The sequence below is a fragment of the Mandrillus leucophaeus genome, unplaced genomic scaffold (genome assembly GCF_000951045.1).
Source record: "Mandrillus leucophaeus isolate KB7577 unplaced genomic scaffold, Mleu.le_1.0 Scaffold236, whole genome shotgun sequence".
NCBI classification, from domain to species: Eukaryota; Metazoa; Chordata; class Mammalia; order Primates; family Cercopithecidae; genus Mandrillus; species Mandrillus leucophaeus.
In genome coordinates this window covers 2,947,687-2,970,560 of record NW_012102432.1, presented here as the reverse complement: position 1 = coordinate 2,970,560, position 22,874 = coordinate 2,947,687, and the positions used below count along the sequence as shown (strand labels likewise).

At 38.0% G+C, this 22,874-nt stretch overlaps 1 protein-coding gene across 2 annotated transcripts in view; it reads left to right on the top strand.

The window, feature by feature from the left end:
* Positions 1-5,182: 5,182 nt before the first annotated feature.
* Positions 5,183-22,874, top strand: part of CLVS1 (clavesin 1) — a 214,637-nt gene continuing 196,945 nt past the window's right edge. The window contains exons 1-3 of one of the 2 annotated variants that reach the window (XM_011982162.1): positions 5,200-5,463; positions 9,545-9,681; positions 16,874-17,479. In XM_011982162.1, coding sequence (XP_011837552.1) covers positions 17,025-17,479 — 455 coding nt within the window. In that variant the 5' untranslated portion in view covers positions 5,200-5,463; positions 9,545-9,681; positions 16,874-17,024. Of the gene's footprint in view, positions 5,464-9,544; positions 9,682-16,873; positions 17,480-22,874 lie in introns of both variants that reach the window. The other variant, XM_011982160.1, reaches the window with a different exon arrangement.

Here is a 22,874-nt window from a genome sequence, read left to right as displayed (position 1 = left end):
GGCTCAGATAATTGAATGAAAAGTTGCAGGAACAAAAAACTTGGGATAGGAAATGGAAACTGTAGTACTCTGTTTTCATAGGTCTCCAAACACTACCTGGCTTCATTCCCTCCTACGCACTGATGCTGTGCAGCAACGGGTGATCAAAATGTCAACTGCCTTCCATGATATGTTCTGGACAGGAATATTGGATAATGGGGGAAGAAGAGTTCCTCCAGAGGAGTACTGGCCAGACAGAAAACATGCCTTTACTATAGCAATTCATCAGAGATTCCACAGCTAAATATTTGAACCAAAGTATTCTCTTTCCAACTTCCATGCTCCTTCCTCAACTATTGTGATATCAGTTACTGAGCTCTTTTGTTTTCAAGTTATAGAACTGATCATTTTGATAACAGTGGTAATGCCACCCTATTTGATTCACTGTAGACATTCATTACAGGTTGAATTACTTTACTCTTCCTTTCTGTAACGAATTTCCAAACTTGAGCACTTCCTGCTATTTGATGTTGCGCAATGGTCCTCTGGGATGAGGATTAGTATACAATGATGCAGCACTAGATCTTTGCTTTTAGTCTCAAGCTTTTAGTCTCTCAAGTCTTTAAGAAATATACTTGAGTTTGTGCTCCCTCTTGAAAGTCTACTACGCATCAAATACTGCCACCTTTTCCAATTCCATGCAGTCAAGTAGTACCACATTTCTTATACTGGTCCACGGGCTATGAGTAGAATCACATACGCCACTTCTAGGAGTGAGTGAGAGTTCTCATGTATACATTTCCCCCACCATGATAGCTTTCAAAATGATAGAACTTTCCTGAGTCTGAGTTTGTGGAGTAGAGATCTTCTGTTGCCCTATACCTCATCTCCCTGCCAACCTAGCATTGAACCTCCAGCCTGAGAAATTAAACTTTGTTGTATTAAGCCTCTGAGATCTTTGGGTTTATTTATTATTGAAGCATAGCCTATCAGGTCCTGGAAGTGAAGTGCTGAATTAAAAACTAAATTGTGTAGTGTTGACCTGAGGTTGGCAACACATGGTTAGGAAGCTGATATCAAAGGTGGGAAAGATAGCAATTTGTGTTGTATAGTCATAAAACATTTGGTAAAATGGTCACCTGCAATAACTTAGAAGTAAGTTATTCCATATTCCAATATATGGAATCGCCCTAAGGGTCCATCAGCAAATGAATGGATTTTTTAAAAGTAGTATATATACACAATAGAATACTATTTAGCTTTAACAAAGAATGAAATCCTGACATTTGTGGCAACGTAGATAAATCTGAAGGACATTATGTTAAGTGAAATAAGTCAGATACAGAAAGAAAAATATCTCATGGTCTCAGTCATCTGTGGAATCTAAAGATTTGTTGTCATAGAAGTAGAAGGTAGAATAGTGGTTACCACAGGATGGAGAGGGTAAGACAGAGGGAGGGTAATGAGATGCTGGTCACAGATACAAAATTACAGTTAGAAGGAATAAGTTCTGGTGTTCCACTGCTATAGCAGAATGACTAGGGTTAACAATAATGTACGGCATATTTCAAAATAGCTGGAAGAGAGGTTATTGAATGTTCTCGTCACAAAGGAAAAAGTAAATGTTTGAGGTGATAAATGTACTAATCACCCTAATTTTGTCATTACACAATGAATATATGTATCAAAACATCATATTGTACCCCATAAATGTATACAATTATTACGTGTCAAAGAAGGGGGTAAAGACTAAAGTGTCAGTAGTGTGTCTTGGTTATTACTTGCTGCTTTTGCAAGATAATAAACGAAGAGAAGTCTGGTTATTAAAGTGGAAATAAAGAAGAATAAATATTTCCATAATTCCAAGGTCTTGCCATGTTGGAAAAGCTAATCCATTTTTGCTCCCAAAAGAAAGAGGTAAAATTAAGTAAGCATTTGAGGCAAAGTCTGTTAAAACTAAATATTTTTGCCAAGAATTAGATTAAGGGTGTGACCTTCATGTCTATTTAAAATCTCTCAGTGGTTTAGAATGTCTCAAGGAAGAGATCAGGCAAATGATCTGGCCTTACTACTTAATATTCCAGGGAGACTCACATACATTATGAAAGATATAGAGGTGAAAAAGCAAATAAATATAGCAGATCTAAGCTCTGTGTCTCCAAAGACCTATGGTGTGGCTACTGGAATAGAGAATTGATTAAGTTAGATGGAAGTTGTGCCTCTAAGGTCTTCAGACAGTTATACTTCCAAGGAAACCATGAGATTGGACTAACAGAAAAGTGTGTGGAGCCTTAGAGAATTAAAATAAGCCTTGAACTTCCAATCATCTATGGGAAGAAAGTAGGCCCAAAGCTAACACATCCCCGAGGCATGTGTTTCAAAATATTGTAAAGAATGCCTCAGCCTGTTTGTAAACACTTATTTGCAACTGCCTTACTTGGAAAATTGGCTAGATGTGAACTTAATTTAATTTTACACCTTTTAATGTCATTCCAAAGGAAACTGAGCTACTTTGATAAGCATATGGGTCCCTTGCACAGAACAGATTAGAATATAATCATTCAGTAAGTTCCTTTCCTTCACTTACTCTGATTGACATTGGGCTAATATTTTGCACACTCTGCTCAACCACCATTTCAGCTCCACACTGGAAGCTGCCTATATATTTGTTTATCAGGATTCCTCCATGGACCCCTTTGTGCATAAACAGTCAATGACAAGGGTGAAGGCCCATCCTGCTTACAAGCATCTTTTATGCTGGCTGACCTTGCTCCTGGCACACCCAACTCAGTTACTCATTTCTGTACTCCTTTAAAGGGCACTGTTAATGTTGGGTTTGCTGTGATCTAGGTTTGAGTACAGGGAGAGTGCCTTCTGTGTGTTGACCAGTGACAGGTAAAGGCTCTATCCATGTGAGGGTGCACTGAAGTTGAGACGCCAGGAATAATGGGCTTAATACCCAGAGAAATACCGATATTTATGAAGGAGATGTTAGGATGATTTCACATTGGTGAAACAGCACATTGTTGAACACATGACTAACATGGATGTTTAAGAGCCAAGAAAATGTGTGGGGAGTAAGGTCAAATTGTAGAATTCAGAATATTCTAGTTAACTAGATCACATTTTGTTTTCTCTGTAGTTTATTTTTTGTTTTTGTTTTTGTTTTCTTTTGCTTTTTTTTTTTTTTTAGCACATAAGACATGGTCATTAATATTTCTATTATCTAATGTGCAGGCCATTTTTTTTTAGTTTGAGTTTGAATTAATCAGCATAGGCTAGGTAATGCTGGAAGAACAAATTAACTCTGCAGCCCCAGTGACTTCCCATAACAATGGCTTCTTCTTTGTTCATACTGGGAATGGAAATTTGAAATGAAGAGGTGGCTAGATGAGACTGTGTTCTACTTAGTCTCCTGGGGACTAAGTAAGAAATTGTCATAGCCCATGGCCAGAGTAAGCCCATGGCCCTGCCCATATGTAATAGGGCTGGGAAGTGTGGGCAAGCATCAGGATATTAGATGATCAGCCAATATTTCTGTCATAATCTGCTCTAGTGGTTACCAAAAATATCTTAGCCCCCATGGAACCATAGAACACAGAACTTACCACCAATAGATCACACCATACCCATCTCCAAAAATTCTTTCACTTGCTGCAACCATTTCTGAATTTTGAATCTCTAAGTTTCAGATGGTTGTCTTATCTCTACATCATATCCAGATGTGGATTCTCTCATTCTGAGAATGTATAAACTAAGAACTGTGTTGTTCCAGGCATACTTGTAAGTGCTTGGGAAGCGGTAGTGAACAAATTATCTGCCACATGGTACTTACATTCCATCAGAGAGAATGACTAAACAAATAAGTAAATATGTAATACTATGTCAGAGTTGGAAGAATTCTGATGACCTTGAAGTCTTTGAAATATATGATAGAAAGATTGCTTTAAAATATTTTATAAGTTTTCTAACTTTTTAGTAAATGTGAAAACTTTAAACAAATACAAGTAAGAAAATCAAGTTATCTTGGCAAAAAGAAAATTTACCCATGATGATATAACTGATTTGAAAACTGGGGAAAAATGGGAATGCTGTATTTGATATCTTGCTTTCCTTCACTTAACACTTTGCAAGTATTATTTTTGGTCTTAAACAGTTTTCAAAAATATGTTTTAATAGCTCTAAACATTACAGTTTGTATGAAAAATTAATGCTTTTTTATTTTTTGACAACATTTATGATCATAAATGAAATTTATACACATAAATCTTTGCATATCTGAATATATCCCTAGCATAAAGTACTAGAAATGAAACTACTGGATCTAAATGCCATGTATATTTATGACACTGGATGTACATTGTGAAATAGATTTGTAAAAATGTTATGCCATCTCACTATTATTCCAACAATATAAGATGTGCATATTTAAAACTTCAGCCCAAACTGCATTATTAAACTGCATATTTCCATTTACTGGTGAGGTTGATATTTAAAAAATGTGTTTATTATGCATCCCCATTTCTTCTGTAAATTCTTTGTCATTTAACATTCCTCCTTTTTTTCTAAAAGGCTGTTAGTGTTTCTCTTTTATGTGGTACTTTGTGTATGAAACATCTACTTGCTGCAGTTTTTTAAAGTGTTAATTTGTATTTACTTTTTTAATATTTTGACATTCAAGAGTGTTTTTATGCACTCAAACTTACTGATCTTTTTCTTTTTTATTTATTCTATTCCTCTTGTGCTTAGAAAACCTTCCCTATCCTGAGATCGGTAAAATATTTCTGTTCTTCTAGTTATATTTTTAAGTTTTATGTTTTTGATAAAAACATCTATGTGTAATTTATTTTGGTGAAATGAGACTTTGATTTGAGTCTCTTCAAATAGTTCATTTTCTTAATACCATTTGTTAGTAAAATAATTCATCCTTTTTCCCCATAGGTTTGTGATACTTTCTTATCTGTCAGATTTACACACACACACACACACACACACACACACATCTGTTTTTGTGCTTTCATTAATCCGTTTGAAATATTCTATTTTTAACTTTGTGTGGGGAATGATGGTGCCGGTACTTTTTGTCCCAGGTGTTAACAAAATTACAAAAAATTATTGGTACTTCTCAACGGAACCAGGGAGGGTTGTGGTACGGAGGCATTTAGGACCCAGGGGAAAGCTAGGCTCGCTATAGAAGGACAGAGAATCGGGCGCACACGCCTCCTACCAAAAATCACAGCCCCGTGTGGAGCTCGAGCTCTCATTCACAGCTTTCTAGAGAAATCTGAGCCCGAACCTGCCAGAATAGGGGATCTCACCCACCCAGTTCAGCAGCGAGGACACCTGCAGAAATACATTCCCAAAGCAAGGCTGGGCGGCCGTGTGAAGGTATTTGTTGCCTTTTTTCTCCCCTCTGTATTTGCAGAGCCTCCCCGCCTTTCCCCCGCTCTTGCGATGCCATGGCTGCGGCGTTTCAGCACTTCGGTATGTGGACAGCTCCCATCTGCAATCCCTCTGCACTCCATCCCTCGCGCACCGCACCCCGCTCCCCGCCGCCTCCGCGGTCCATCCTCCTCCCGGCGCCCGCTCAGCCTGCGCCCCCTTACACATCAGCACCCCCATCTCCACCATCACCGTCATCATAGCCACCATCACCAGCGCGGTAACTATAGTCACACAACTGTGTCTTGCCACTTAGACAAAGCCCGAGGTCCTCAGGGTAGAGGGAAAGAGCTCAAGTTGACAGGCATAGGAAGGAAAGTTCAGGTGAACAAACCCCTGAAAACAAAGAGAGACGCCTGTTTGCAAGAAAAGGAAAGTGAAGGCAGGAGGGAGAGACCCCAGGCACGAGGACAGATGGGGCACTTGCCAGACACCAGCAGTTAGCCAGCTGCCTTTCAGCAGATTAGGGTCTGTTTAGTTGAGGAAATTAACATGGCCTAGGGCATAATGTGATTCCAGAAAAATAGAAATGTAAGCTCAACCTGTTTCTGCTTTTCCAATGGAGAATCACCAGGAAGCAGGGTGGGGGTGACTGATGACTCATATTCACCCACACGTCCGTTTCCTTTCCTAAGTGTTTAAACGCAGAAACTCTAGAATTAAGTTTTTTCTTCTGTTTTTACTAAAATGTTTTGCAAAATCGGGACCCCAGAGATTAATTCAGGCCAGAATAAAAATAAAAATGATGGTAATGATTGTAACTTAAGAAAGGGGGCTCTCATTCGAATGAACTATTTGTTCCAATGTTTCTTCCTGTCTACTTATTTCATTTCTATTTCAAATCTTAAACCTCTCTTTGGAGCAAAGAAAATAGATCCCTTGCCCAAATGGCCAAAGTAGTAATGATATTCAGACCAGATGGCCTTGCTTTGTTCATCATCAGTCAAGGACTGGCTCAGATTTGGAAGGCTAGATTTTTGTGTGCTTTCTCAGTAATCAGGTGATAACACCATTTTCCTATAATAGTAAAGGGTAATAGAGTGCAAAAATTGAAAAGGCATTTTATGTAACTCTGTTTTGCCAGGCTCTGCTTTTAGAGTGCTATCATTTTCTATCTCGGCTGAAGGGAAGTTGGAACATCTTTCAAATGTCTGATTAATTTGAACCTGAAAGTCTAAGCCCAAGTCATAGTCCTTATTTGATCTAGCCAGGATCATCTGTTTTATAAGAGCTAAAAAGCACCAGAAAATAAGTGCCTGAGCCTGTCATAAATAAAAATATTTTGCTGGGTGCTCATTTAATTGACTTTTACTGAACAGTAAAGCATTGGAATTTTTTGACAAGTGTTTTTAATGAAATTAACATCTTAATTAAAAATGAGATCATTTAAATGGGAATAATAGGTCACATGTGACAAGAAAGTTTAAAACAGAGCACAGAAAAGCTTGATTTTAAAATTGCCCTTGTGTATTTATTCTGTCTCTTAAAGACAGTGAAGGAAGTTTCATCTAAACCAGCTTGCTCACCATTAGAGGCATTGTTGAGAATAAAGACAGTCACAAATATGTATCTTCCTGAAGAAGTTCTGAGGAAAATTCATACTTAATTCACTTTTAGAATGAGAAATAGTAGCATTGCATCAAAAGTTAATTACTGCCACTAATTATATAGATATGATTCCACCTGCCTCTAAAATTCATTCACTTTTGGATCCCAAGCAAGAAAACTTGCAAAATACGTGGTGAAATGGATTTTACAGAAGAAGAAAATTTGATCATCCACATAATGTCCTTGGTTTGGTAATATCCACAGTAACCAAAATCTCTTAAAAGTCCCTGAGAAAGGAGATTCTTAAAATTCCCTTTTCTGTCTGCAAAGAATGGTTCAGCTCAGACAATTTTTAAAAGTGTACATATTGCCAATTCTAGCTGCTTCACACCAGAAATGCAGGCCAGGAATCCAGTGCCTCTAGAGCTTCTGTCTTCCTGTGTTTAATACAATCTCCTGGGGCTGGGGAAATTTTAAAACAATGCTGCTTCAGTGAGATTTACAGGCATCTGTCTGTAAGCAATGACTTTTCTTGACTGAAATGTTATGCTGAGCTTATTGATTTTTATAGAATGACAGTATCCTGGCTTTCTTACTTAAATCTTTTCTATTGAGAGCTATTTCGCCTTTAAAAATATTTTCAATAACAGAAATTACTCATTTTTATAATGGATTTAAAGGTGAAGAGAAAATGTTTTCCAGCAGTGTCATCATATATTTTTGTAGACATGCTCATAGAAGAGTGTCTCATTTAGAATCATGGAGTAGACAGCTGGAAGGTCTTTCATTTCCCAAAAGGCAAAATCTTGAACTTTTTAGAACTGGTGGTGTCTGCTCACTTCCGAAGGTTTTACAAAGAGAGGCACTTTATTATCCCTTAGAAGTGTTTTCACAACTTTACATACTCCCTGATAGCAGAGCCTTCCATCCTTAGTAAATGGATCCAGGCTGACTTTGATCTTCTCTAGTGTCCCTGTTACACAGTGACTCAGACAGAGGAGGCAGCACAGCAGAATGAGTATACAAAATATGAAGCTTGACTATATGCAATCAGTCCAGAAATATGTCCCCAACATTGCCAAGAGAGACCTTCTTTTCAATCTTCTCCCAAATATTGCTTGTTTTGACTTGTTAATTTTATCCAGATATCACCAGAATAAAGTTGTTTCAAAAGAAGGTCCACAGTCTGAATTTTGACAAGTCTGCAACCTGTAACTGATGTATGTCTCTTTATTGAAACTCATGTTTGATTACCAATCTAAGTTTCTCTTAGTTTAAGGGAAGTTTATACTCTTTTGCTTGATTCTTTATGGATTGAAAATGAACTGGCTAAACATCCCCTGCCCCATAAAAAGCTTTCATTTGTTGAGATAATAAGTTCATTTTTCTTCCCTATCTCCGATGCCTCCCACAGCCCTTTATTATACCTTCTCAGGTCAGGTTGCCCTAGGCTCTGTCCCTTTATGCACCTGTTCTGTGACAGGGAGTATCCGAGAAAGTTTCCCGTGTGGTAGACTAATTTCCTGTGAGCTTTTGTGCTTCCTAATTTCTGAGCCAGCATAAATTTCTCCACATGTGTTTGAGATGATCTGCTCTTGTTTCCAGGATGCTTTTAGCCAAATCTCCTGTTCCTAAATATTGTGCAGACCACTTATGACTCCTTTTCTATCTATACTCCTTAAAATAGTATCAAAGGTCTTAGGCAAAGTTTCATATATTTATGTTTGTCACTTACATAGCTTATTCAATGTTCATTATTTTATAGTTTTGGAGGAAGTAGGAGGGAAGTTATGGGCCTGGGTATAGCATGGTGCAGGGGGGCATGTTAAATTACAGGATCTATACATAAAAAGTTTCTTAATGTGTGGTTAAATTAAAACAAAATAAACAAAACTCGTGAGATCTCTCTCTCTTTCCTTTTTTCTCTTTTTCCCTCCTCCTTTCCCTCCCTCTCTCTAAATTTCCCTGCCTTCCTCCCTTCCTTCTTTTGTGGTTGATATATAGAGCATGCAAACATAGTGAGAGTAATTAACTGGGTGATGTGATAAACTATTATGAGTGCCATTGCTCCATAGGTAAAGAACACATTGTGGGGACTTTTATGTTCCTCTCAGACAGCGCAGTAGCGCTGTCCACAGACAGCGTGAGTTCTGGCCTCAGAGGCAATTAATCTACCCCTCTACCCCTCTGGGTCATTATAAATCCTCTAGACCAGCTTTTCTCAAACATTAATTTGCATGCAAATTGCCTGGGGATTCTGTTACCTGTTCGGCAGGTCTAGGTAAGAACTGACATGCTGCGTCACTAACAAGTTCCTGGGTTCTGCTGCCACTGCTGATGCATGGACCACTCTTTGAGAAGCAAGAACAAAGAAAAGTTTTCTTTTTTAACATTCTCACTTTTATGTCTGACTATTAAATAATAACACTTATTCTAAAACAAAACAAAAACCACCCCATGTTCTGAAGCAATAAGAGCTCAGAAATTCTATTTCTAATTGAGGAGAAAGTTATAAAAATAGCCTCTTTCCTCCCACCTCACCCTTAAGCATGCTGCTGTGTTTTACTTTTCCCAGGCAGTTTTCTTAGCTGTGATTCCTACTGCTGCCATTGTCTGTGCAGTCACATCCAGAAGAAGGTTCACAGTTACATGGATCTCCTGGGAAAACATTTAGTGGAAAAGGGGGCAAATAGAGTTAATGACTGTTTTGGGGTGAGTCCTACCTTTCTTATCTTCTTTTAGGTCCTCTTCCTTAAAAAAGAGAGTCTATTCTTACAGAAATAATCTTTCCCTTTGAAGACAGAAGGGTCAAGGTTTTTGTTTGTTTGTTTGTTTTCCTTTCTCTTCCCATTGATACCCCTAGGAAGCACAAATTGGGGTATCAACTGCCAATGACTTCTTATGGGGATAGTTGAATAGCCTACGAAACATTCCAGTCTAATATCCTATGGCTCAACAATTATTTCCCTATATATTATCTTTGTTTAAGATACATTGAGGTGTAAGGTAAATGCTACTTCAATTAAAGACTTTTTCTACCAAACACAGTGAGGAGGAACAAAAATCTCATACTTTCTCTATAAGTTGGCTTTCCCCTCAACTCCTTGCATTATTTACCCCAAAGAAAACTGCAAAATGGTGCTAGAATCATCTGTCACATAGGTCTATCTTCCCTGAGTTGGAGTCTATTCTAATTCTGACCTGGCATCTATCTTGTCTACAAAAGTTTTCAGTGTCTCTACTCTGATGGAGCTCATTCCAATCTACTTTTAACATTTCTTAAGAGCAGGAACAAATGGGAGCAAATGTTTGTGTGCTTTTTTGCTGTTTTAAAGGGAGCCAAGGGAGTCTACACAATTAGTATTTATGTGGCAAGAGTTAGTCCTAGGCTAGGAATAAGCTAAAGGTGGTGAAAAGTGTTCTGTGTAGCACGCGCTAAATTCTGGTCACACCACGCTTTCAGATAATTCAGAGTCTCCTCTCTATCCTTGCAGACTACTCATCCTGCCCCTAGTACAGATAGTTTATATCTGTAAGTTGGCTAATATTTAAAGAAAGTCAATGAATTCGGGGTCACTTTGTTACCCACAGGTCTGATGTTCCGTAGCCAGTACTTATGCAGAAGTCCTACAAACCATAATGGCCAATCTGAAAATTCATCCATCAGAAAAAAGACTCTTTCTGGTCAGTACCATGGAACATGTAATCAGCCAGCCTCTGAGATTTAAGTATAGGCTAAATAGACTGTAAGGGAGTGTATTATCTTTCAAGAAAGATTTCAAATAGAGTTACACTTCAAAATAAAGATTTTTTAGTCACTATGACTTTCAGTTTGGGTTTAGATATATCAGCAGCATCTATTTTTATTTCATTCAGCATAAAAATTCCTTTTGATATTTCCAGGTAAAAATGCATATTCAATTAAAAAATTTGAAGTAAGGTTTTAGCAAGGTAAAGAGCTATAAGGGTTAACCCAATTCAATACATATTAAAAATCTGGAAACATAAATTTATACATACCAATGGGTGAGGTAGTTGGTTAGACTTTCATGTACAAAGTGTTGTCACCAGTATTAATTTTTCATCTTTTTCTTGTAAAAGAAACCCACAAAACAAATATGGCTGTAGTTTCTTATTTTATATTTGTATTAATTTAAATTTATATGTATTTAAAATTGTTCTTTGTATTACTAAGAACACCCAGAAGCCATGGAAATTTGAGGTGTTGTTCAGCAGTTATTGATGTTCTTATATTACAAATAATATTTAGCCTTTACAGATCTTATTTTTCTGATCGTGACAACAATATTCTATTTCCTTCCCAAATTTGGGCAATTTTACAACATCCCTTAAATGATGTCCTTTAGGACTGACAGGGTATGGATGTGTGTCTATTATGTGAGTGTAGTTGAGTGTGAGGGCACTGGTACTCAGAGTGATGTTAAAGAAGGCACCTACTTGGAGAGCAGAGTCTTGGACAAAATGTGGGTAAAGTAGGTTTGAGTGCAAATCTTTGTTCTTTCAGCCATATCTAAATCTCAGATTCATCTTTTCATCTAATAGTAATAACCTAACTTTAAGGATTGGTGTGGAAATTAGACTATATAATATCAAATACCTTGGCACCTAGTAAGTACTCTATGAATATTTGTTGGTTTTCCAACTTGAAGACTAGCTCATTATCTCACTTAGCTGTTATGTACCCCGAATATGTACCCGAATACAGCATAATTGTAATATCAACAAGAATTTACAGTTAAAGTAAAGTAGATCTTTTCCTTTTACAAGCACTTTTACCAACATTATTTCACAGAATTTTACCTCAGCACTTCCCAAGGAATTATCTTTCTTCTGTCTATTGCAGGATCATTGTAACAAAGAAAAAATAACTGATATAAAATGCTTCGAAACACTACATACACACATACATATACACATTTTTAGATAAGACATTGCTAATATTATTTTGACTTTTTCCTGATGTATTGTGTGTGTTTCTGAAGATTATAACAAAATAAATAAATGAGAATAATAGATCATAAAATTACCAAATTGATTTCATTTGAATTATCATATTTTTCTGAAAGTATTTTTATGCTTAAATTCTTTGATTTTAAAGAGTACAGTGTATGTTTGTAGATGTACTTTCTTAAGACTAAATTCTGTATGAGGAAGTACAAAAAGATTTGTTTCTAATGGAAACTTGAGATGAAATATAAAACTAGAATCTACAGATAACATTATTTTAAATATCATAGTATGGATACTCCTCCTTTCTCCCTCTCATACACAAATATGATTACCTAATTTTCTAGTTCACTGGAAAAGTGTGGACTGGAGTGAAAGGAGGTATTCCCCACCTTGGCCTTCCCAGAGAAAGTTTGCGAATTACTCTCCATGCATTTGAAATGGTGTCTAAATACGGAATCATTTGGGACTAAACCACATTGCAGGGAGATGGCCTCTGAGGCTTACATGAATCTGCCTAAAGTGGCCTGTTTGATCATCAAGCACATTTCAATGCTGATACCATGCTTGGCACTCTGCTGGGCATGGCAATCAATCCTTCAAACAGAATGACAGATCTGTTATCTTTGATCTGTCATTTTTGCCAAAGGAAAATACCTAAAGGAAGAGCAAAAATTAGTGATTGCTGGAAAAGGCATAGACAGCTAGATTTTGAACAGCACCAGTCATCTTCCAATGAAGGAAGGAGGAAAAGATGGCAACTGGACATCTGTAAGGCGGAGTATTAAGCCACCCAAGAAAATCTATTCATCCATTGGCATATTTAGGCTCATAGAATGGTAAGTTTGAAAGGAATTTTAGGGAACCAGAGTGAGGTTCTGAAACTTGCAGATGGTCACATAGGTCTTAAATCATAAATAATAAAATCTCTCTGCTACACATAAGAGAGGACAGCATAACAGTAAAGAGCATGGTTTCAGAGAAAGATCACTTTTGGCTGAATCCAGTTTCTGCCTCGTAGTGCCTGTATAATTTGGGGCAGTCATTTAACCTTTCTGTGCCTTAGTTTCCTCATTTGAAAAATGAGGACAATAATATACTCATTTCATACAGTTGTTCCGAGGATTAAATACTGTAGCCTATAAAAAGAGAGTCTGCAAATGCCTAGAACATAATAAATAGCTATAATACATAATATAAATTATTATTATTAATACTACCAGCAGAGGAAACCATTTCTACTTCTTCATGTGATACAAGTTCAATGTATCCATTTATAATTTGGAAAAGTTGAATGAGAACCAAGTCCTTTATGTGAACAAAAGATTATAGTCAAATGAAAATGCTATATCCTGGTGAACATTCTTCATATAGCCTTTCTAGTGCCTTAAATACTATCAATTGAAGTTGTTATTTAAGTAGCAGTCTATTCAGACTTCTGATATGAAGAATTTGCCTTTAATGGGAAATATCCATGTTATCATAAGTTATGAAACCCAGTGACCCTGGCTTGAGTATTCTCCCCAGAAGCTTCTACTGTATGCTGAGCACAGAATAAAGATAGATTGAAGAAAATTTATTTCGGATATTATAGATTGCAGGCAAAACTATATGTGGAAGCAGGCCATGAAAAATGCAACCTCAACTTTCCTTTTGAACCCATAGTAATTTATCTCAGAAACAATGTTGAGTTCCCTGAACTGTAAGGTAAGTAACTTGCCCCAAGCCTTAAATCCTCTGTAAGGAATAAGTCATTGCTGTGCCTTGTGCTTTAAGCACTGTGCTCCATGGGTTGGAACTGTGAACATTACCTGGCATACTTTAGGGAGGTGAAAATCTGAAGCACAATGTGATTAGGCTAAATTCTCCAGGAAAAAAAATACTTTGTAGATGAGGAATCATCAACGTTAATCAATCAGTCACAACATTCCATTTAAGGATAAACTGTCCTGGAGGTACTGAAACACTTATTCACTCATTCAAACATTTTGACTACTTTCTTTATTCATGTATTATAGGCCTATTTACTGAGCATCTACTTCATGGCAGGCACTGTGCTAGGCACTGAGGATGTGGTGGTGAATGCAATGAAGTCACTCTGCTCGTGGAGCTGACCCTCTTTTGGCCACACCCTGTATCAGCGATACACAGATGAATTAAATCCAGGCCTTCTCTGTAAGGTGTTCCAGATAAAGAGAGAGAAAGGAAAATGGCAACAGAATGTGGTGTGGTCAGGGGTGTGGGACTACTGTGACCTCTGAAGGCCAGGAAGGGTTTCCTGGAGAAATGAGTTTCAAATTTACTTCTGAAGGGCAAAGAAGAGTCAATCAGTGGTTATTCTAGGCAGAGAGAGAGAGCAGCTTTTACCAAGGCACACAAAGGTGAGAAGAAACTGCCAATGGCTGCATGGTCAGACAATAAATCTGGAGAGTTATAAAGAGACCAGAAGATGAAAGGTCTTGAAATCATGTTGCATAGTTTTATACTTTATCCTAGGACAACTAGATGCTAATGATGGATGTTAATCAAAGAGTGACATAAGCATATTTCAACTGTAATGCAGAGAATGGGTTGAAATGCAGAGAATGGATTGGCAGCAAGCATACCAATAGGGAGAATGTCACAGGACTGAACAGATGAGTAGTGATGCAGTCTAAACAAAGACAGTGATCATGGGGATGGAAATAACTGGGCAAATTTGAAAAATATTATGGAAGTAATTGCCTGGTAGCAGGCGGTAAGAGAGAGGGTGGAATAATGGTTGACTCCCAGGTTTCTAGCATGGGAAACTGCATAGAAGATGATGTCATTCACTAAGAGACAAAGGCAGAGGAGCAAATTCAGGATAAGGAACTATGATTAGTCTAGTTTTGAACATAATGAGTTTGTGTTGTCTGTGAGTCAAATAAGTGGAGATGTTCAGTAGGTTGTAGAATGTGCAGCCTGAAGATCTGAAGGGAGCTATGGACTCATGTTGTAGATGGCAGATCATGGGGTCAGGATCTTGGAAAACACTAGCATTGAAGATGTGAGCACAGAAGGAGAAGATAGAGCAGAGAGGGACAAAGGGCTAGGTGACAAATCAAGGGTAAATGGAGTTACAGAAAAGAATGGGAAAGTGGGAGAAGGAGGTCTAAGAAAGATGATGTATTCAGCATTGAATATTGAGAAAGCTCACCTACAGTAGGTGCTGAAGTTTGTTGGATGTAGTAACAAAAATGACATTCACTAGTAGAGTGACCATCTGTCTGAATTTACTTGGAACCTGTTGTTCTAGCATCATTATTATTAACACACTGTAGTGCCTAAGTTTGGATAATAAGTTATATCATCATCCGTGTCATTGATCAGTGTGAATAGTTTCAGCAGCATGTAAAAGATAGATTGCAATGAGTGTAGGGAAGAACTGGAGAAGGAAGACACTAGGTGAGGCCATTTTCTGAAACGGCTGTTGGAGAAGGAATTTTAACATCAGGTGGCCATTGAACTAGACAGATTTTGAAATTTCTTCCAATTCTGGGAAGAGTTTGTAGTACTATTTTCCTTTATTGTTATGAGTCCTCAAAATTAGTGAGAAGTAAGACTCTTTTGTTTCTTACAGAACATCACAGAGCTAAATTCGATTTTCTTACAAGTTATTTTACAAAGCCAATATTTTATAAATGAAATTATTTTTATTATTCTATTGTCTTGAAAATGAATACCAGTTACTTAAACTGTCCTTTATCTCCTCCATATCCAAAGACATATAAAGTAGAAATAAGTGAGCTGACTGTCTCTCTTAAGAAATTACTGTTAGTCCTAAATTAAGCAGAGCAATCATCATTTAAGTAATTTTGTATGATAAACCATTACCAATAATGATTAGATTGGGAGTCAATATTCTGCCTCTTATTGCAGATAAGATTGACGTAAGAAAGCTAGGAAAAATAAATGTCTTTAAGTTTGTTTATACTTTGTGTGTCTTCTGATTTTTGGAACTTCCAGGTTAGACCAAACAGATGGCTGCAAGAGTTTAAGCATTTATATTTAAAATAAGATACAAACAGTATGGGTGTTCCTCTGTATACCATTTTGGTGGAGAAATCATAAAGGATGTATGTGAGGGGATTAAAATATCATAAGTAAAACAGCATCTTAGGAAAATAGGCAGGTTATATACAATGGAAGGATTTTTAATCCTATATGGATATTGGGTTGGGTAGAGAGCCAATCAAGAATCTCAAGTCCCTCTGCTTTCGTAGTTAAAAGAATGACAAATGCAAATAATAAAGCCATTTGCGAATGTCCCTGTAAGCCTCCTTGCCCATCGTTGAATTTGTTATTGGAGGTCAAGTTTCCAGCCATAAGCCCGTTCCCATCCCGACTCTTCACATACACAGGTGGAGGACTCCTGTGAGTCATGAACACTGGTGGGGTTAAAATAGGGGAAGTTTTTTATAGTTAAGATGCAAATGACTGGCTTTAAGAAAGTGGGGGAAGGGTTATTTCTGTGAAAGATACTTCTGCTTGAGAAAAGAGACCAATGGGAAGCATTAAATTGTACCATAGCTATAATTTCTCTTCCATATCTAGGCCTGTGAGTGGTCCCATAAAGCATGCTGTCACAGAGAAGTATCCTTCTCTCCTCTCACTGTTTCTTAAGGTAATTAATAAAAGTGCATGCTTTTGCTAATCTGATCAAGCACTATTAAGTTAACTAGTCAATGGAACTAAAATGTTCCCAAACATATTTCAAATATTTGCATATTAGATATTCAAGTTGTCTATAATCAACTTATGCTCAATACCCCATTTATCATTTGTTCTTTGGACACCTAATCTAATCAGGCCCACAGCCTAATATACTATTTTTCTATCTAAGTTCCAATTAATTTGCCCAGACTTTCTTTGTATCATCTCTCTTTTGTTTCTTTTGTGTGTATTTGTTTTGCAGTAAGCAATGGCCTCAGTTTTGCTTCTCTTTTGGATGAACACCACCACATAGGGCCTGAATGTGAAAGAAGACCCTCTATTTGTCTGTTCCGGGGCAGTCTGGTAGTAAAACACCATTGAATGGGACACAGTTTCAGCAGACCATCAGGTGAATGGGACCAGTCTCCCTTCTTCCAAAATATCAGAAGTTAAGCACTTGGAACGGAGATTTGGCCAAGATGACCCATTTACAGGCTGGACTCAGTCCAGAGACTATAGAGAAAGCTCGCCTGGAACTGAATGAAAACCCAGATGTTTTACATCAGGATATTCAGCAAGTCAGGGACATGATCATCACCAGGCCTGACATTGGATTTTTACGTACAGATGATGCCTTCATCCTGAGATTTCTCCGAGCCAGGAAGTTTCACCAAGCGGATGCCTTTAGACTCCTGGCTCAGTATTTCCAGTACCGCCAGCTAAACCTGGACATGTTCAAAAACTTCAAGGCAGATGATCCCGGCATTAAGAGGGCTCTGATCGATGGATTCCCTGGGGTGCTGGAAAACCGAGACCATTACGGCAGGAAGATTCTTTTGCTGTTTGCAGCCAATTGGGATCAGAGTAGGTAAATGTAGATAGTGTCTTTACTTGGTTTTTCTTTGCTATAAGCATCATCACTGCATGTTTGGGGTTGTGTGGCTTTACACATAATGAACTTACATTAAAAAAAGAATATTTCACATGTTCACCCATGAAGCTTTAAGGCCACAGGTGTGCTGTTCTCAAAAGGCAATTCCAGATGAACAATAGAATTGTAACATTAGAGTTGTAAGAGACCTTAGAAGCCATTATTCTTTTCATCAAAGTGGGTCATTCACGTTAGTAAAATTGAAAGTGGACCTTCTAGAAGAACCATATATTCTGTCTTTGGTGTTCTCATCTTTAATAACAAAAACAAAAATGGCATTAGTAGATGGCTTAATATCAAGTATTTTCAATGCATAAAATAATTTCTTGGATCCTCTCCATGACTTGAATTACCTCTATTTCTCCTGAGTGCCAGACATTTCTATCCAAATCCCTGCTAGATATTTCTCCCTGAAAGACCTATAAGGAACCCCAAACTTGATATATCCCAAACTGAAAGCATCATCTTTCTCACTCTACCTGCTATGTCGTCCACCTAGTATCTCAAGCCAGAAATCCAGGAGCCATCCTTGACTGTCCCTTGCTTTGGTCTTTACATCCAATTAATTGGCAAGTCCTACCACTTTCTTCTTATAAACCTGTGAAATCTCTTCACTTCTCTTTGCTTCCACTACTATTGCCTTAGTTTAGGTTCTCATCATTTCTTCTTTCATTACTGCAACAGCTTCTTAGCTAGTATCCCTGCCTCTAGTCTCATCTCTTCTGAGTCATTCTAGCTGGGGTGACCCTTTCAAAATTCTGTTACATCACTTCCCTGATTAAAGTTCTTCAATGACCTGCAAAGCTATCGAAATAAAGTAAGGTTCTTATGATCCACCTTCTGCATTTCCTCCTCTGCTTCATCTTCTGTCCTTCGTCACATTCTCTGGTCCAGCTGGTTGGGACTATAAGCCTTGCCTTGAACAGTTGAGGTTTTTAAATGCCTTCCACCCTTTGGACTTGACCTGTTAGACACCCAAAGGAGAGACAGCCATCCCCTATCCCAACTCCAATCATCCAACTCCAACAACACAGTTTGCCTACTGATGCATCTTTATGGTCCTTGAGAAAGGTAGTCTTCTTCCACTTGCCTCCCAAACCTGTTTTTCTCAGGCACCCTACCTCTGTTTGTATTTATATTAATGCAGTTACAATGGAAGTGTAACAGCTACTGTTATCATAGCTAACATTTTGTATACTAATGACAAGCTCTGCTAAGCATTAATACATATTACCTCATTTAACCCACCTGAGAACTTTGCATGATAGATATTAGTACTATGACCCCTCTTTTACCTTTGATGACATAAGGCTTTTAGAAGTTAAGGAACTTACTCATGTTACACAACTAGTGAATACAGAGTGGGAGTTGGGTAATGATAGTCTGATGTGAGAGCCAGTTGTCTTAACCCGACTTTATTGTAATTGTGTGTTTACTTTGTGCATTCTTACCCCTCTTCCCAAGACTGCAGGTTTCTTGAGGGTAGGGGATCATGTCTTTTTCATGTTTATATCTTTGGTGCATGGCACAATATCCAATGAATGTTGAATGAGAAAGAATAATGAATCAATTTCCAAAACATCACCTATGAATTGAACTTTCACAGAGATATAATCATTAACATTCTTATGTTTCATGGGGAGACATAGGTTTAACCTAAAAATATATCAACCTCCGTAACCATTAAAAGGAATTTCTAAAGTGCCTCTTCACTGCCTCATGTCACTACTCTTTCTCTTCAAGATGATAACAGTGTAGGGCACCTTGGTGACTGCTGGCTGTTTTGTGGTTGATAGTTTTGGGTGGGGTCGTCTAATCCTGGAAAGGTATTTGCATATTTTAACACTATCAATCTAGAATTTGGTCAGGACTCCACCTGGGCCTGGGCTACCTTTCCATGTTTCTACTCTGTTATTCTGTAATGATATGGCATAACATATCATATATCATATCATAATTAACATAATTAACGATGAGTCTCTCACTACATTGCTTCACTGATGAGACAGATTTTCAGGCCTTAAGATTCATCCATCTTTATCATTCAGTCAACAAACATTCAGTGAGTATAGACTTTGTGCCAGAGCTTGTCTTAGGACACTGAGGACAGCGATGAGAACACACAATCTTCGCCAGTGAGAACACCATTGTTCAGCCAGATGCTTAGCAATGGTGCAAACATATAGGCGGCTCTCTCCAACTGCAATAGAATAATTCTTTCTGAGACACGCAACTCATTGGTAGAGGACATCTGTGTAAACTAGAGGCAAGAGCCGTCCTCCCCAAAATGGCATATTAACATTTTGGATTTTGAAATAAGAAAGTATTGATAATTCTGGGGAATAATTGTATTAGTCCATTCTTGCATTGCCATAAGGAATTACCTGAGACTGGGTAATTTATTAAGGAAAGAGGTTTAATTAACTCACAGTTCTGCAGGCTGCATAGAAAACATTGCTAGGGAGACCTCAGGAAATTTATAATCATGGCAGAAGGTGAAGGGGAGGCAGGCACATCTTCACATAACGGGGCAGAAGAGAGAGAATGAGGGAAAGGTGCCACACACTTTTAAACAACCAGATCTCCTGAGAATTCTCTCACTAGACAGCACTAGGTTGATGGTGCTTAACCATTAAAAACCACCCCTATGATCCAATCACCTCCCACCAGGCCCCACCTCCAACACTGCGGATTACAACTCAACACGAGATTTGGATGGGGACATGGAGCCAAACCATATCATTAATTGTGCTGACTTCATTTATGCTTAGTTGTTTTCAGTGTTCTAGAACTTCCATCTGCTAAGACAGATGAGGTAAAGAACATCAGTAAGTGGGGACATACACATAAAGAAATGAGTCAGAGTAAAATATTTTATTTTGTGTTAGGATTTGGTCCATGTATATCCCAAAATGTGTTGTTAAGAAGAAGAAGAAACAAATCTCTTAGTAAATAATCCAAATGTTTATGATTATGATAACCTCAAGCAAATTACTTCATCTCTGTGTTTCTCAATCCTCTCTTGTGTAAAGTAAAAAGTTTGAAGTATATAATTCCTGAGATACCTGCTAGCTCTAATGGTTCATGAATGTGAAGCTTATTCAGCCTGATCCTATGGATGGGAAGGGACTTAAAAATTCACTTTATGGTCTCCTAATTTGCTAGACTTTTTAAAGTAATCTCTCTTTGCACTGTCCCACTCCACATTTGTCAAACTGTGCAATATTATTTGTCCCAGACCGTTACGGTTTTGACAAAAAGGTTGTAATGACAAGGCTATTCCATTGGCAGCCAAATATTCAATGTAAACAAGCCTCAGTTTGAATTTAGATATTGTCGTGTTGTTTACTGGTTATATAACTTTTGACAAGCAACCTCCCTGAGACTCAGTTTTCTCATCTGTAGGTTGGGCATGAGAGAGATGTCTATCTAATAGTATGGTTGGGAGGAATGAATGACATAATGCACTGAAAAAACACAGCTTATTGTTTGATACACTGTAAGCACTCTAGATATTAGCTTGTAGTATTATCACTAATACTATAAAAGATTCCATGTAAAAAGTAATAGAGGACAGATGGTAAAATGAGTTGCAACCAGGGGCTGGAGTACAATATTTACAATATTTGAAACTGGGAATGGGGCAATGAATGTGAACTATGGCATGCCCATCCTAAGCACCTGTTTGCTTTCTTCCCAAACATGTTTCCTTTCACACAGACCCAGCCCAGTGGGGCCAAAAAGGCCTGGAAAGGCTGACACAGCTTTGCAAGGAAATGGCTTCATTCTCACCGGGGGCCTGAGATGACTGGGAAGTCATTTGAATATCTCATGTGAAGGGTTTACTAATGTTAAAATGGTTATGAATATTTATTAAGACAGTGTAAATCTCATTCATCTGAACCCAGACACATGGACAAAAGCTCAGAACAGTGAGCGATGGGAAGCACTATCCCCTGAGGGCTCGTGCCAGGCTCTGTCTGCTTGGGTTCAACATGGCAACCGAAGCATAGGCAGTGCTTGGGCTACCTGAGCATAAACTGGCCTTGCCCGGACATTGGACCTCAGCAGAGAGCTGACTTCTTCATTTTCTGAGGTTGCCAGGCTGAACTGAAACCAGATGGATTCAATCAGCGCCTACGGTTTTATTCAAAAAATGAACTTGGCCCTCCAGAGTGAGCAGAGTTTGTATCCCAGTTCCCCAGCTTCATATGTCACGGAGACCTAGGGGACACTCTTGGTCGATGAGTCCTCTGATTTTTCCTACCTAAACTCGTATCGGCATTGGCAATAATTCACCATTTGCCCCTTTAAGATCTGATGAAAAATAAATTCATTTCTTGCTTCTTTCTAAGCTGCAGACTTGCACTTGGTCATAAGCCCAGTTTGCCATGAATGCCCCAGTGCTGGAGAAGAAACTCTGAGCATAAAGGGGCACATCTGTTTTTTCTGGATTTCACTCAGTTAAAAAGAATAAAAGGTTAAAATTGGTCAAGTTATTTTACTTTCTGGAGTCTCAATTGTATCAGGTGGAAACGATAAGATATCTGGCATATGGGGCTGTTGCAAGAATTAATCACAATTGCCCTTTTTGGTGGTGTCCAGAGGCCAAACAGAAGAGTGATTAAGTGCACATACTCTGAAACCCGATGGCCAGCTTCCAATCCCAGCTCCTCCTAACCTGCCATGGGGACTTGAGCAAGTTGCTTAAATCCTTATTACCCTCAGTTTCTCACCTGTAAAGTAGGTGTGATGAGGGTCATAGGTGAGCACTAGTTGGTGCTCAGTAAATGGGAGTTGTTTCTTAAGAAAAAAAATCAAATCAGGCAAACACCTAGGATACTGGGTCAAAAGATGTACTGTATTTTGTAATAATTTGTTATCGAGGTTATATATATATATATATATAATTTAACATCTTTTCCATTTCTTAGTGTACAGTTCAGTGGCAGTATATACAATTATATTCTTTGTTCCCCCTGCCCCCTTACCCTCTCTGGTAACCACCAACCTACTCTCTATCTTCATAAGATTCACGTTTTTACCTCCTGCATGGGAGTGAGAACATGAAATATTTGTCTTTCAGTGCCTGGGTTATTTCACATAACATAATGGCCTTCAGTTCCATCCATGTTGCTGCTAAGGACAGAATTCATTCTTTTTATGGCTGAATAATATTTTGTTGTATGTATATATACTCTATTTTCTCTTTTTTAACTTTTAAGTTCAGGGTACACTTGCAGGTTTGTTACACAGGTAAACTTGTGTCATGGGGTTCTTTTGTACAGATTATTTAATCACTCAGGTATTAAGCCTAGTACTCATTAGTTAG